The sequence below is a fragment of the Conger conger genome, chromosome 15, assembly GCF_963514075.1.
Source record: "Conger conger chromosome 15, fConCon1.1, whole genome shotgun sequence".
Taxonomy (NCBI): Eukaryota; Metazoa; Chordata; class Actinopteri; order Anguilliformes; family Congridae; genus Conger; species Conger conger.
In genome coordinates, this window is record NC_083774.1 from 1,188,365 (window position 1) to 1,203,789 (window position 15,425).

The 15,425-nt window shown below is 50.6% G+C and overlaps 1 protein-coding gene across 1 annotated transcript in view; it reads right to left on the minus strand.

Annotated features, from left to right (window-relative positions):
• Positions 1-4,165: 4,165 nt before the first annotated feature.
• Positions 4,166-15,425, minus strand: part of LOC133112085 (homeobox protein aristaless-like 4) — a 28,454-nt gene continuing 17,194 nt past the window's right edge. The window contains exons 3-4 of the mRNA XM_061222772.1: positions 6,393-6,509; positions 4,166-4,465 (exon numbers count right to left, since the gene is read on the minus strand). Coding sequence (XP_061078756.1) covers positions 4,166-4,465; positions 6,393-6,509 — 417 coding nt within the window. The remainder of the gene's footprint in view (positions 4,466-6,392; positions 6,510-15,425) is intronic.

Sequence of the window (15,425 nt, forward strand, 5' to 3'; positions counted from 1 at the left end):
AGGCTGTAGCAGTGCTGGGTCAGGCTGTAGCAGTGCTGGGTCAGGTTGTGGCAGTCTGCTGGTCAGGCTGTAGCAGTGCTGGGTCAGGTTGGCGCAGTGCTGGGTCAGGCTGTAGCAGTGCTGGGTGAGGCTGTAGCAGTGCTGGGTCAGGTTGTGGCAGTGCTGGGTCAGGCTGTAGCAGTGCTGGGTCAGGTTGTGGCAGTGCTGGGTCAGGCTACAGCAGTGCTGGGTGAGGTTGCGGCAGTGCTGGGTCAGGCTGTAGCAGTGCTGGGTCAGGCTGTAGCAGTGCTGGGTCAGGCTGTAGCAGTGCTGGGTCAGGCTACAGCAGTGCTGGGTCAGGCTTGTGGCAGTGCTGGGTCAGGTTGTGGCAGTGCTGGGTCAGGCTGTAGCAGTGCTGGGTCAGGCTACAGCAGTGCTGGGTCAGGTTGTGGCAGTGCTGGGTCAGGCTGTAGCAGTGCTGGGTCAGGTTGTGGCAGTGCTGGGTCAGGCGTGTGGCAGTGCTGGGTCAGGCTGTGGCAGTGCTGGGTCAGGCTGTGGCAGTGCTGGGTCAGGCTGTGGCAGTGCTGGGTCAGGCTGTGGCAGTGCTGGGTCAGGTTGTAGCAGTGCTGGGTCAGGTTGTGGCAGTGCTGGGTCAGGCTACAGCAGTGCTTTTTGGGTCTCTGCTGCAGTGTTGGCTGTTGCCTGTTGTTAATATAGGCTCTGTAATCCACCCTGCTCAATGTCAGCAGTTCAAAAGGACGCTGTTAGTATTTTTGTCGACTTCAATTAGAGTGAGATTCTCAAAGGCTTTCCACCCCCTCCCCCCCGCCAGCCGGTGTGAGATGAAAAGGTGGGTTTGAGCAGGATTGGATGGGTGGGGGGAGAGAATGAGACACAATCAATTCAACCTTTTTTTTTCTTTTCTTTTTTAGATTTCCAAAATTTTATTGACGACCAGTACATTAAAAAAATGCTTCAAAGAACAACATCAAACAGAATAAACATCAGTACAAACAACCCCCTCCCCCCAGAGCCCCAGAGAGAAGGGCGAGTGAGATTAGATCAGATCTGTGAAACGGGCTGCCCCCTGACCCTGAAGGGGAGTTCTGTTCCTCTGCAGGGCTCTTCCATTCGTTCAGAAGAACACTAAAAGCAGGCTCTTGTATTCTTAAAAATAGGCCTGTGCGCTCAGTGGGAACTTTGCCTCGGGGAAATGTCACTCCCTGGAGAACGTTGGTGGGAATTTCAGCCTCCTGTGGGATCGCCGCGTGTAAATGCTCCCATTCCCGTTTTCCACATTCCCCTCGGCCGCGTGATTTCACACTGTCGTTTTTCTGTTTTTATTTTATCCGTTTCATTTACGTACAAGGGAGGGGGCAGGGTAGTGAGGCTCTCCAAGGCCAACTGTGGCCCCAAGAGTCAGCGTTCCATCACTGCACGAGTTCCATCACTGCACGAGTTCTATCACTGCACGAGTTCTATCACTGCATGAGTTCTATCACTGCATGAGTTCTATCACTGCACGAGTTCTATCACTGCACGAGTTCTATCACTGCACGAGTTCTATCACTGCACGAGTTTGGGCTCACCCTGATCAGCATGAACGCTGACACTGATCCTCTCTTTAATAAGTTCTTGTCCATTTGTGACAGAGATCTGGTCCAAACTCAATGTAAAAATAACATTTAAAAAAAATGTAAGTGCAATAACTTATTGCTCACACGCACAAAAAATAAAACTGAAACATAAGATTAAAAGTACAATATTCCAATATTATTACAACATTTCAAAAGCAGTACAATATAGCTTAAAGCCACAAAAACCTATTTGTAACGTTCATGTACACATTTTTTAAAAACCAAACTTTTTTTAAAGCTATTTAAGCCTGGGTAAAAGTCCAAATGTAAGTCCACACACACAAAATAACTTTGCATAGAGTAATACTGTACAACAAATTAGTTACAATTTCTACGATTGTCATTCAGCGCTGAAAATCAATACATTTAACGGGAGACAAAAAAGATTTTCATCAACTTGCACACAACCACAATAAAAGCATATTATATTACTCACAACCTGGACTCTGCTTCAGTAGTATTACAGCTGGGGAGAAGGGGACAGCAGAGAAGGTTTAACTGGGAGACCAGACACCAGATCCACAGCCCAGCGATCAGCATTTTGTAGTCCATGGTCTATTTGCACTAGTTCTGGACTACACTTCCCATGAGCACCTGCCTGCTGACCGACATTGTAATCGACGTGATCACAACACACAACTGGGCTGGAGAAAGAGGCCCCCCCGCCCCACATGTGACCATTCTAATAACTTGTTTGGTTATTCGGGGAGGGGAGATGTGGCTCACACGTGATGAAATCTGGGAGCCTATTGTGCTGTTTGCTGCAGTGCATAATTGAGCCAAAAGGTGTGCCTATGCATTCATATGTCTGATACCTCCGCTGTTGTTCAGACCCAGAGAGAGTACTTAAGCCCTGGATGTGTCGAAGTGTCCCTGAGCAAGACACCCAACCCCCAATTACTGCTTGATGCCTTGCATGGCAGCCCGTCGCCATTGGTGTGTGTGTGTGTGTGTGTGTGTGTGTGTGTGTGTGTGTGTGTGTGTGTGTGTGTGTGTGTGTGTGTGTGTGTGTGTGTGTGTGTGTGTGTGTGTGTGTGTGAGAGTGAGAGAGTGAGTGAGAGAGGCCTTAATTGTGAAGCGCTTTGGATAAATAAATAAAAATTATAAATGCAGTTAATTTGACATTTACGGCCAAACCGTTTTTTAAACATTTTGTTCTGAACCGAAACCCGTGGGCTTCACCGAGTACAGATCGCTAAACGAGGAACAAGCACGCGCAAGGGAGCGGTGAGATCGGCTGGGCCCTGTGGGGCCCGCTCCCCGCCCTGTGTCTGTGGGGCCCTTAAACCCCGCCCTGTGTCTGTGGGGCCCTTAAACACCGCCCTGTGTCTGTGGGGCCCTTAAATCCCGCCGTGCCATTGTCAGCATCGCTAACTAAACACGCCGCCCCACCGCGGGGGAGGGGCTGGGAACGCGGCGGGGATCAGCGCCCTGGTGCATTGTGGGGGCTTTGGACAGCTGAGGGGAACGTCCGCCAGGCGTGTTTGTTTTACACTGACGCCCCACGCAGCTGCTGGGCCTGTCCTCATCCCACGGCTGAGCTGCGGAAGCTTCCGGGCTCTCCCAGGGAATAACAGACCGCGGCATTCCCAGACCTGGGAATTATAAGGTTCTGGCTGGCATTTTAACAAACGTGTTAAATATGTTGTTTTGAGGGCAATTTCATAGCATCTTTGACACAATCAGAGTACTTTCAGGGTGTCTGCCATTTTGATGGAGGACTGCCCTGTGTTTGGATGTGAAGGTATTGAAGCTCAATTTCTAAAAACTACTCAGAACGTAGATAGAACCTTATAATTTCAAGGTCACAACTGATTTCTTGTTCCATTTAGTTTTACGATTAATCGAGAAATTAATGAATGATTTGTAATCATCAGCACACACACACACTCACACACTCATGCTCACACACACACACACACACACACACACACAGGCTCAGACACACACACACACACACACACACACACAGGCTCAGACACACACACACAAACACACACACACACACGGGCTCAGACGCAAACAGTTTACACTCACACACACTTTGAGACAGACAAATCTTTGCCATGCCTGTGCCTTTTTTGAGCTGGTAAAGGTTTGGGAACACAGTGGGTGTGGTGTCTGTGAAATGCGCTGACCTTTCTCATGAATCTTAGTGGTTTCCTGTAAGATTAAGGATTTTTCCTCAAGGGTGTGTCTGCCTGACCCCTGACCCCCCGTTGCCCTGAGCGATGCTGGATGCACCAAGGAAAGGGTGCTGAACGGGGCCGCTAGTTTTCCTGGATGGGAACGGGTGGGAATGCAGCGGGGGAAAGGGGTGTGCTGGGTCAGATTATGTACTCTAAAGATGAGAATAAATGACGAAATGCTGACAATATAAATATTGTTGAACAGGAAATCAAAATATTATTGCAGTTTCTGGTGCACAAATGGCACATTGGTTGATTAATATGTCCTTGTTTAGTCCACTGGGCGGCGACTTGGAGGGTACCACTGTGCTGTGATTGGTCGGGGGGTGGGGATACTCTGCCCTGATTGGACGGGGTGGATCATGTGTTCCAGGAGATGGCTGCGCTGTGCTCCTTGGCCTTCATGCGCAGGGCGGCGATGCTGGAGGACTTGCGGTCGGGGTCCATGTTCAGCTCGTAGCCGTTCATTCCAGCCCCTCCCATTCCGGGGCCCCCGAACAGGCCGCCCATGTGGCCCTCGGGGCCGGACAGGAAGTCAGGCACCGCACTGCTGCTGTGGGGGTGCGGGGCCATGCAGGAGGTCACGGGGTCACAGGGCACCACATACCCAGGGACCGGAGAGCCCGCCGCACCACCGCCAATCCAGGACGGGTTCTGGATCTGAGAGTGAGAGTGAGAGTGAGAGTGAGAGAAACCGTGAGTGTGAGAGAAAGTGTGTGTGTTTGTGTGAGAGAAACCGTGAGTGTGAAAGAAAGTGTGTGTGTTTGTGTGAGAGTGAGAGTGAGAGAGAGTGAGAGAGAGTGAGAGAAACCGTGAAAGTGTGAGAGGGAGAGAGAAAGTGTGTGTGTTTGTGTGTGTGTGTGTGTGTGAGAGAGAAGGAGAGAGAGAGAGAAAGTGTGTGTGTTTGTGTGTGTGTGTGTGTGTGTGTGTGTGTGTGAGAGAGAGAGGGAGGGAGGGAGAGTGTGTGTTTGTGTGTGTGTGTGAGAGAGAGAGAGAGAGAGAGAGAGTGAGAGTGAGAGAGAGTGAGGGTGTATGAGAGAGTGAGTGTGTGTGAGGGTGACAATGGACTCATAATGTCCATATATAAAAGTGGAGACAAATTTGACCCAAATAATTAGTGAGTCATCTGTGCGAACAGTAATCTCTGGAAGGTTTTCTGTAGTGTAATAAACGAATGACTTCCTTATGGAGCACAATTTCTTTTGCAAAGCCAAATTGGATTCTTCCCAAATTATAGAAAATCGGATCATATTTTCACCCTACATACCCTAATTGACAAATATTGTGTTCCAACAAAGATCCACACATCAGGGACCTAAAATAATTACCACATTAGGAACAACTAAAATTGAAGAAATTTTTGTGGCATGTATTTACTTACAGAGAGAGAGAGAGAGAGAGAGAGGGAGAGGAAGGGACATGCAAAGCTCTGATTGGAGGCCAGGTTTGGGCATGGGGCCAGTGGCTCGGTTTGGGACATGACTCCTGGTGGGGAGACACACCCTCACAGGACACGGGCCAATCCCCAGATTTATTGTTAATCGGGTGGGGGCGTGGGGGGGGGGTGAAAGGTTACAGGGAGATGGAGCTACAGCTGTGGAATGTGCACATCTGGGGCATCTTCCAGAGCAACCTTTCATCCCCCCCGCAGGACAGATGCACACAGAGCTGAACCTCCCCGCCCCCGATTCGTCTGTTCTGCCCATTACATTTATTTTATCAGTGACATCACTCCAAATTTATCCCACTACATCCGTGTATTCAGACGCTGTGATGCTGTACCTCAGTGACTCTCTCTGTCTCTGTCTCTGTCTCTGTCTCTGTCTCTGTCTCTGTCTCTGTCTCTGTCTCTGTCTCTGTCTCTGTCTCTGTCTATCTCTCTCCCTCTCCCTCTCCCTCTCTATCTCTCTCCCTCTGGCTCTGTCTATCTCTATCTCTCTCCCTCTCCCTCTCTATCTCTCTCCCTCTGGCTCTGTCTATCTCTCTCTCATGTGCACTCTCTCTCTGTACATTCTAACTGAACTTAAACGATAGATAAATGATCGCAGATGTAATGGTCTCTCTCTGGGGCTTCAGTTGGAGGTGAAGGCCACACCACAGGAGGTTCTTCCTTCTCCTCCCACTGCTGTGTGTGTATCACGTGCTGTCTGTACCTGTATCACCATATCACTGTCTGTACCTGTATCACTGTCTGTACCTGTATCACCATATCACTGTCTGTACCTGTATCACCATATCACTGTCTGTACCTGTATCAATGTCTGTATCACCATATTACTGTCTGTACCTGTATCACCATATCACTGTCTGTACCTGTATCACCATATCACTGTCTGTACCTGTATCACTGTCTGTACCTGTATCACTTTCTGTACCTGTATCACCATATCACTGTCTGTACCTGTATCACTGTCTGTACCTGTATCACCATATCACTGTCTGTACCTGTATCACCATATCACTGTCTGTACCTGTATCACTGTCTGTACCTGTATCACCATATCACTGTCTGAGTTATCCTGAGCTGGGCTGCCTCAGGCACCCTCTGTCCACCCTGACCCCTGACCCCTGACCCCTCCCGCCGTACCTGTGCGTAGTTCTCGGGCCGGGTGAGGAGCGGGAGCTCGTAAGAGGAGGAGAAGTGCGTGCGGACCTGCTGCATCTGACCAAACCGCTCCCTCTTTCGCCATTTCGCCCGCCGGTTCTGGAACCAGACCTGCAGGAGAGGAGAGGAGGGGAGAGGAGGGGAGAGGAGAGGAGAGGAGAGGAGAGGAGAGGAGAGGAGGGAAGGGAAGGGAAGGGAAGGGAAGGGAAGGGGAGGGGAGAGGAGCGGAGGTTAGACCTGAGCTGTCTGCCGTAGACCCGGAGAGTGAGGTACGTTCAGGGCTTTCCTCCGAATAAACACTTCTGAGCTCTTCTGTCCAAATCCCAGCGAAACAGACTTTCCCTGCATTCCCTTTCCTGAGTTCCTGCCTTGTTAAGCTTCTGGGGGTTTTGTGAGGTTTTTGGAGAAGTTTGCGTCCAGCCTCCTGGATTGTGATCCTGATGCAGATGTGACACCTGCTGCAGCAGGACGGGCAGCCGGGCCGGCTGTAAATCCGCTCCGCCGCAGCGGTGCTGTAATCCCAAACAGCCGGGCCGGGCCCCAGACGCACAGACGGGCCATAAATCACACCCAACATGAAAGCCTCACCACAGGGTCTGCCTGTCAGGCCCATAATGCACTGCCTGTGCTGAGCTATTTATACCCGCAAAGAACTCTGTTCTGAACTCTGCTCTGAACTCTGAACTCTGCTCTGAACTCTGCTCTGAACTCTGCTCTGAACTTTGAACTCTGCTCTGAACTCTGAACTCTGCTCTGAACTCTGCTCTGAACTCCACCCCGTTCTGCTGTGTAAAGGTCTGTGCTGTAGGGGTCTGTGCTGTAGGGGTTGTGTAAGGGTCTGTGCTGTAGGGGTTGTGTAAGGGTCTGTGCTGTAGGGGTTGTGTAAGGGTCTGTGCTGTAGGGGTTGTGTAGGGGTCTGTGCTGTAGGGGTTGTGTAAGGGTCTGTGCTGTAGGGGTTGTGTAAGGGTCTGTGCTGTAGGGGTTGTGTAAGGGTCTGTGCTGTAGGGGTTGTGTAAGGGTCTGTGCTGTAGGGGTTGTGTAAGGGTCTGTGCTGTAAGGGTCTGTGCTGTAAGGGTCTGTGCTGTAGGGGTTGTGTAAGGGTCTGTGCTGTAGGGGTTGTGTAAGGGTCTGTGCTGTAGGGGTTGTGTAAGGGTCTGTGCTGTAAGGGTCTGTGCTGTAAGGGTCTGTGCTGTAGGGGTTGTGTAAGGGTCTGTGCTGTAGGGGTTGTGTAAGGGTCTGTGCTGTAGGGGTTGTGTAGGGGTCTGTGCTGTAGGGGTTGTGTAAGGGTCTGTGCTGTAGGGGTTGTGTAAGGGTCTGTGCTGTAGGGGTTGTGTAGGGGTCTGTGCTGTAGGGGTTGTGTAGGGGTCTGTGCTGTAGGGGTTGTGTAAGGGTCTGTGCTGTAGGGGTTGTGTAAGCAGGGCTGTCAGCAGCAGGTTTATGGGTCTGTGGGGATGGCAGATGAGCTGTGCTCAGACTGCAGATAACTGCGCTGACCCTGCTCCTCCCAGCTGACCTCCAGGGGGAACACACCGCGCTGAGGGGGCTGAAACCGGGCTGTCTTTGATGTGCAGGGAGCTGTCAGAACCTGTGAGAGGTCTCAGTGCCCCCCCCCCCTCCCAGTACTGCGTCTGCAGCAGATAAACCCTCCTGTCATGGAGCAGAGAGAGTTCAAACTCATTCAGACTGATTTACGTCAACATCACCTGCCCACCGCCAACGCGCAGACCACAAACACAGCTGGAAAGAGCTAGTTTAGGGAGGGAATACCAAATAGATATTAAAAATCAATATATATGATTGTTCAGTTGGCTATAGATCGTTGATTTATCCTGCGTTTAGCTCAATGCCATGATAATAACTGCTCACTGATTGGTGTATGCTCATAGGTCACCTGTCTGAGAGCCAATGAGAACTGCCTGTTCAATATATAGTCATGGCATATTTCTCCCATTGTTAAATGGCTGTTTGTTTGGCTGAATGTTGTGCATTAACCTGAGCCATTAACATTTGGCTTTGAAGTAAATCAGTTTCTCATTCAAATATACAGTGGAAAGTGCTGTGATTTCTTTCCTGCATCCAAAAACTTGAACAAAAACCAAACAATGACTGCCATTTAGAGGTTGTAGTTTTGAGTTAGTCTGTAGGAGCGTCCCCTGGGTAACTAGGGGAATTTATACTCCAGACACTTCACAAATGTGTGGGGGGGTGGGGGGCGCCCAGCTTGCAAAGATTTCAACATTAACACTCAAATCTGCACGTCTCTTATGGGTCTCTGTCCAATCAGATTTGCGGTTTTCATCATCATGGTGTGTGTGTGTGTGTGCACGAGTGTATGTGTGTATATATGTATGTGTGTGTGTGTGTGTGTGTGTGTGTGTGTGTGTGTGTGTGTGTGTGTGTGTGTGCACGTGCATGTGTGTCGCACGTGTGTGTGCGTGTGCGTGTGCGTGTGTGTGTGTGCACGTGTGTGTGTGTGTGTGTGTGTGTGTGCACGTGCATGTGTGTCACACGTGTGTGTGTGTGTGTGTTTGTGTGTGTGCATGAGTGTGTGTGTGTGTGTGTTTGCAGTTACATAGTTAAGTATTGACGCCATACAACAGTGGCCTGGGAACACAGTTTGGGGGGTGGGGGGGTTCTTTAATGCAGACAATGTGGAGTGTCTTCTGCTCTCCTCATGAAACAGCCTCAGAGAGCAGGCTCCTCGAGGTTTCTGCCAGAAATAATGTGGTTTTGCCGTGATAAAGGTTTCTGCTGATTACTGTGGACATGCACGCTGAAGAAGGGTTGTTGGAACATGTGTACACTGAGAGTATTACCAAGCTTAAGTTTCTGTCAAAGCCTGTAGACTGCGCATCTCCAACTCAGTGTCATGGAGGGCTGTGTGTGTGTGTGTGTGTGTGCTGGTCTCTCAGTGCCATGGAGGGTGTGTGTGTGTGCTGGTCTCTCAGTGCCATGGAGGGTGTGTGTGTGTGCTGGTCTCTCAGTGTCATGGAGGGTGTGTGTGTGTGCTGGTCTCTCAGTGTCATGGAGGGTGTGTGTGTGTGCTGGTCTCTCAGTGCCATGGAGAGCTGTGTGTGTGTGCTGGTCTCTCAGTGTCATGGAGAGTTGTGTGTGTGTGCTGGTCTCTCAGTGCCTTGGAGGGCTGTGTGTGTGTGCTGGTCTCTCAGTGTCATGGAGAGCTGTGTGTGTGTGCTGGTCTCTCAGTGCCTTGGAGGGCTGTGTGTGTGTGCTGGTCTCTCAGTGCCATGGAGGGTGTGTGTGCGCTGGTATTTATTCCAGCCTCAGATCTGTCTGTCTGCATTCAGGAGGTTTCTCCTCAGTAGTTTGTTTTCATTTCATGTTTAATTTCCTGGAGCCCAAGAGCCACAGAGAGGGTCTCCCCCTTTTGATTTATCTGCCATGATCAGCCTGCAGTAGCTATAGCTCTTTCTATCCCACCCTGCCCTGCCTACTGATCTCCATGTAGCCTCCCTCTGCCTGCTGATCTCCATGTAGCCTCCCTCTGAGAGCTGATCTCCATGTAGCCTCCCTCTGCCTGCTGATCTCCATGTAGTCTCCCTCTGAGAGCTGATCTCCATGTAGCCTCCCTCTGAGAGCTGATCTCCATGTAGCCTCCCTCTGAGAGCTGATCTCCATGTAGCCTCCCTCTGAGAGCTGATCTCCATGTAGCCTCCCTCTGAGAGCTGATCTCCATGTAGCCTCCCTCTGAGGGCTGATCTCCATGTAGCCTCCCTCTGAGGGCTGATCTTGTTCTTGTGCTAGTGGTGGCCGTGCTCGTGTGCCCCCCCCCTCAGGTAGACGGCAGGAGCGGGCCAAGGGGTCTGTCACATGCCCTTGATGCTTGGGGAGGGGGGCACATTCTTGCCCCGTGAGCTGTGGGAGAGGGGAGCGGAGGGGGGTGGGAGCATTAATGAAAGACAAACAGCCCATATCCAGGGGCCTCTCCAGGGACAGGGTGGGCTGGAATGTGTCCTCAGTGATGGGCAGATGCACTTCAGCACCGCGGTCGGAGGCTGCGACAGGGGGCCAGGGAGAGTGCGGCTTCATCCCTGCAAGGTTCAGGGGTTCAGGGGCTCAGGGGTTCAGGGGTTCAGGCACGCCACAGAGTACCTCGAGCCCTGCAGAGCGGGGATCAGCCACCTTCAGTCTCCACTGCTGCTGCTCTCTCTCTCTCCGATACGACAGACTGCTCTCTCTCTCTCTCTCTCTCTCTCACTCTCTCTCCCTCTCTCTCTCTCTCTCTCTCTCTCTCTCAGATACGACAGACTGGTCACTCTCTCTCCAATACAACAGACTGCTCACTCTCAGATACGACACAGACTCCTTACACTCTCTCAGATACGACAGACTGCCTACACTCTCTCAGATACGACACAGACTGCCTACACTCTCTCAGATACGACACAGACTGCCTACACTCTCTCAGATACGACACAGACTGCCTACACTCTCTCAGATACGACACAGACTGCCTACACTCTCTCAGATACGACACAGACTGCCTACACTCTCTCAGATACGACACAGACTGCCTACACTCTCTCAGATACGACACAGACTGCCTACACTCTCTCAGATACGACACAGACTACTCACTCTCAGATACGACAGACTGCTCACACTCTCAGATATGGCACAGACACAGTGTGAGATAAACCTGCATCACTGGTGACCTGAGATCTGTCTTCATCACATGTTATTACATGGTTATTTACCCACCTGTACGCGGGTCTGTGTGGTCAGTACCCACCTGCACGCGGGCCTGTTCGGTCAGTACCCACCTGCACGTGGGGGTCTGTGTGGTCAGTACCCACCTGCACGCGGGGGTCTGTGAGGTCAGTACCCACCTGTACGCGGGTCTGTGAGGTCAGTACCCACCTGCACGCGGGCCTGTTCGGTCAGTACCCACCTGCACGTGGGGGGCTGTGTGGTCAGTACCCACCTGCACGCGGGGGTCTGTGAGGTCAGTACCCACCTGCACGCGGGTCTGTGAGATCAGTACCCACCTGCACGCGGGCCTCGGTGAGGTCAGTACCCACCTGCACACGGGTCTGTGAGGTCAGTACCCACCTGCACGCGGGGGTCTGTGAGGTCAGTACCCACCTGCACGCGGGTCTGTGAGGTCAGTACCCACCTGCACGCGGGCCTCGGTGAGGTCGGTGCGCAGTGCCAGCTGCTCGCGGGCGTACACGTCGGGGTAGTGCGTCTTCTGGAACACCCTCTCCAGCTCCTCCAGCTGGCAGCTGCTGAAGGTGGTGCGGTTGCGCCTCTTCTTGCCCTTGTTGCTCTCGGCCTCGGCCTTGTCCAGCGGGGCCCCCGCCTCGGGCCCCAGCCTCTCCTGGGGGGCCTCCCCCCTCCCGGGCTCCTTCACGCCCAGGTAGGACCCCTCCATGCCTGTGGGGTTGGGGTTAGGGGGAAGCTCTGAGTCTGTCTGCCCTGGGCTGTCTTTGGCTGGAGGGAGAGGGAGAGGGAGGAGTGTAAATGGGCAGGCTGTAGCCTAACCTAGCCGATAGAAGCCGGTAGAAGCCGGTAGAAGCCGGTAGAAGGGTGCAAGGCAGGTGTGTGCTCTGCCTCATGCAGGAGATGTACTGATTGAGAGAACTTCACTGATCCAGATCCACACTCTTTCTGCTTCTCTTCGCTGACTGAAAGGACCGGAGCTTTTATCGCCACGTATTTCTGCAGCAATTCTTGTGAATATGAAACATTAACATTTCAAATATAACTGGGTGCAGTTTATGCAGATCTGGTTAAGGTAACCATTTAAGCTGCTGAGACCTCTTGTGGGGAGACAAGGGTTAATGAGAGTTAAACTGCAACTCCATAACTACAAGCTTCATTTCGCTTAATCATAGTTTTCTTCTTTTTTTTAACTTTTATTTGATCATGAAGAAGTCGTATTGTTTGGTTTCAATTCATAAAAATTGTGCTGCTTGGGGCAGAGTAAAGAGTATGAATTGCGGTTTTAATATGTGCATTTTAGTGCCATTGAGCAGTGATGAACTGCGTCCAGGGGCCAGAAGGGGGCACTACAGCTTGCAGACGTGCAGTGCAGCCCCAGTGTGGGTTGGAGTAGAGGAAGGATGACTGGAATAAGACCTTAGCCCTGATGTCTGAATGCGGGTATTGGCAGGAGTCAGTCCTGCCTCCTTTTGAGCACTGATTGATGACCTATTCTGGCTCTGCTCACATCTCCCCTGCTGAAATATGTGTCTAGCTGATTTATGATCATCAATTTCAAGTCCTTCAAACTGACTTTACTCTCTCAGAAATGGAATATTGAAATGTAGACTTTTCAGAAATATTAATATATATGTATATTGCAGAGCAGTGTATTTGTAGCTTTGTAGCAGTACTGAAAGTGGCTGTAATTGGTATATTTCCCGGTATGTTTTATATATGTGGCATGGTGATAATATATTTTATTTCTCTGTATCGCAGGTCATTCCGTTTCCATCAGAGCAGATATCAGGATGGCCCAGAAAGTAAGTCTCTCTCAGTGTCTCCCCATGGGACAATCCGTTAGGGGTTTGGTGAAGTATCCGTTAGGGAGTGACATGACATAGCATAGCATAATTGTGAGAACAGGCCGTTCAGCCCCACACTGCTTGCCTCTTCCTACCCCTGTAGCAGTGTACCTACTCCTTAGCTTTCCTGAAAGTTAAATGGCATCTAGCACTGTATCAAGCCTGGTCTTGAAAACCCCCAGTGTTTCTGCCTCAGCTATTGTGACCACGAAAAAATACTTACTGATATCTGTGCAGAATTTCTTCTTTGCCAATTTCCATTTGTGCCCTCTCATTCTGCTAACTGAACTCACCCTGTAGAATCGCCTATAATTCACTTTGTTAATCCCTTTAATGAATTTTTAACCTCAATCAAATCCCCCCTAAATCGCCTTTTCCTTAGCTTAAAGAGATTAAGCATCTTAAATCTATCCTCATAATACTTCAAATATCTTATATACATGGAATCAATCTGGTTGCCCCTCTCTGTACCTTTTCCAGCGCCTCTATATCTTTCTTATAGTGCATTCCCCAGAACTGCACACAGTACTCCAAGTGTGCTCTAACAAGCAATGTATTCTAGCATCCTGTAGACATTTTTTACTGCTACTGCACATTGACTAGAACCCAAAAGGTTAAAAGGCTTTGGGTTCTAGCTAAACCTATTAGCTAAACCTCCTAGTTTTGTGTCATCTGCTAATTTAACTAAAGTACTTTCAGTGCCCATTTCAAGGTCATTCCTGTAAATGAGGAAGAGCACCAATCCCTGTGGGACTCCACTTCCCACAATGCCCTGCTCAGATAAAGTCCCTCCCACTCTTATACACCCAGCCTCTTAAACACCCGCAATGTTTCTACATGCAGCCTCGTAAACACCCGCAAGTACATGTTTACAGTAATTGTATAATTTGTGTTATGATTATCAACGTGGTCTCCAAAACACCTCTTGGTTTTTGAAGTGGTGTTGGTCTCGGCGTGGTTAGGGGGGTGGGTCAGAGGTCCCTCGGGGTGGTTAGGGGGTTGGGGGATCCCTCGTGGTGGCTAGGGGGGTGGGGGGGTCCTGTGTTAGCACAGAGCTCCCAGTTAAAGCCCTGTACCCCTGGGTGGAGTCTGAGTCCCGTCTGCTCTGGATAAAAGCATCTGCCAAATGCCTATCACGCAATGTCATGACAATGGAAATAAGTCTCATACTTATCTCACACAATTGATCTCATGGTATGTTGACTCATGGATTTTAAGATGTCTAATAAATCAATAAATGAATGAATCACACTGAGTGGCCTGTACATACAGACACATACATGTGGCCGCAGAGGCTGGTGTTTCTCACTGTGCAAACAATGCATTTAATTCACCAACTGAATAATATATATTCAATAATATTTTAAGAATCACATCGCTTAATTTTCAGAGACGGGGCGTTTCCAATGCAGACGTTTTTCGGCGCAACCTTCTTTCTGTTTGTGGTTCTAATGTTTATTCACACATAAAATATGAGGGAGGGCAGAGCCTTCCTGTTCTGCACACAAACAGCCAGCGGGCCCAGTTCTGAGCCGTGTGGAACGCCGGGCTCCGTGAGGGTGTGGGGGGTGGGGGTGCCCGGGAGTATAATGGGTCCCACATTGCCTCTGGCCTGGTCCTGACACGTCCTGTTAAGTGTGAGCGAATGAGAGTGTTTATCCAGACCCAAATAATACAGGCCTGGCAGCCCCTGTCCAGGTGGTGAGGAGAAGCTGTCTGTCAGGGCGTGAGATCAGGGCCGCGTGAGATCAGGGCCGTGGGCGTGTGTGCGAACAGTGCCTATACTATGTGGAGTGGCTGATCGTTTTTAACAGGGGGGGTGTTTTGACAGGCCCCCTCTCCCCCCGGCCCCTGCTGGAGGTGAATGGCGGGGGAGCAGCCCCCATGAGGCGGGGTGGGGGGTGGGGGGTGTTTGTGGGTCTTGGTGCTGATGGGCTCTGGGGGAAGGTGAGGTGGCTGTCTGTGTGCACAGTGCAGCTCCAGCAGGGAGGATCGCCAGGCCTGTTCACTGATCCTCCTGCGTCAGACACTGTGCCAGCGGAGCAGGAGCGACCCGGGCCGCTGCTCCTCAGGCTGATCTCTGGTCAGTCTTTTCTGACTGATCTCTCAGGATTAGGTCCTGAAACAGTGGCATGTCTTTTACATCCCTATTGTTGTACTCGGGGTATTCTAGCTGCCAACTGCGGTATGCTAGTTTGGAAGTTGATGTATTCTTCAAGGGTTCTGATTATCTGTATGTTTACACTAGGACTCGGAACTGTACTGTCCTCTCAGGTCCTCTTCACACTTGTACTTGTGTTTGATCTGCACTTCGTTGTACGTCGCTCTGGATAAGAGCGTCTGCTAAATGACCGTAATGTAATGTAATGTAACATCCTCTTGTTTACTCAGCTTTTTATCACTTTCTTTTCATATTATTTTGTGTGGGAAGTGTAGTATAGTAGAGGAGAGGTGAGCTTGTTCAGAATCTGATTGGCCGTTGAGCCCT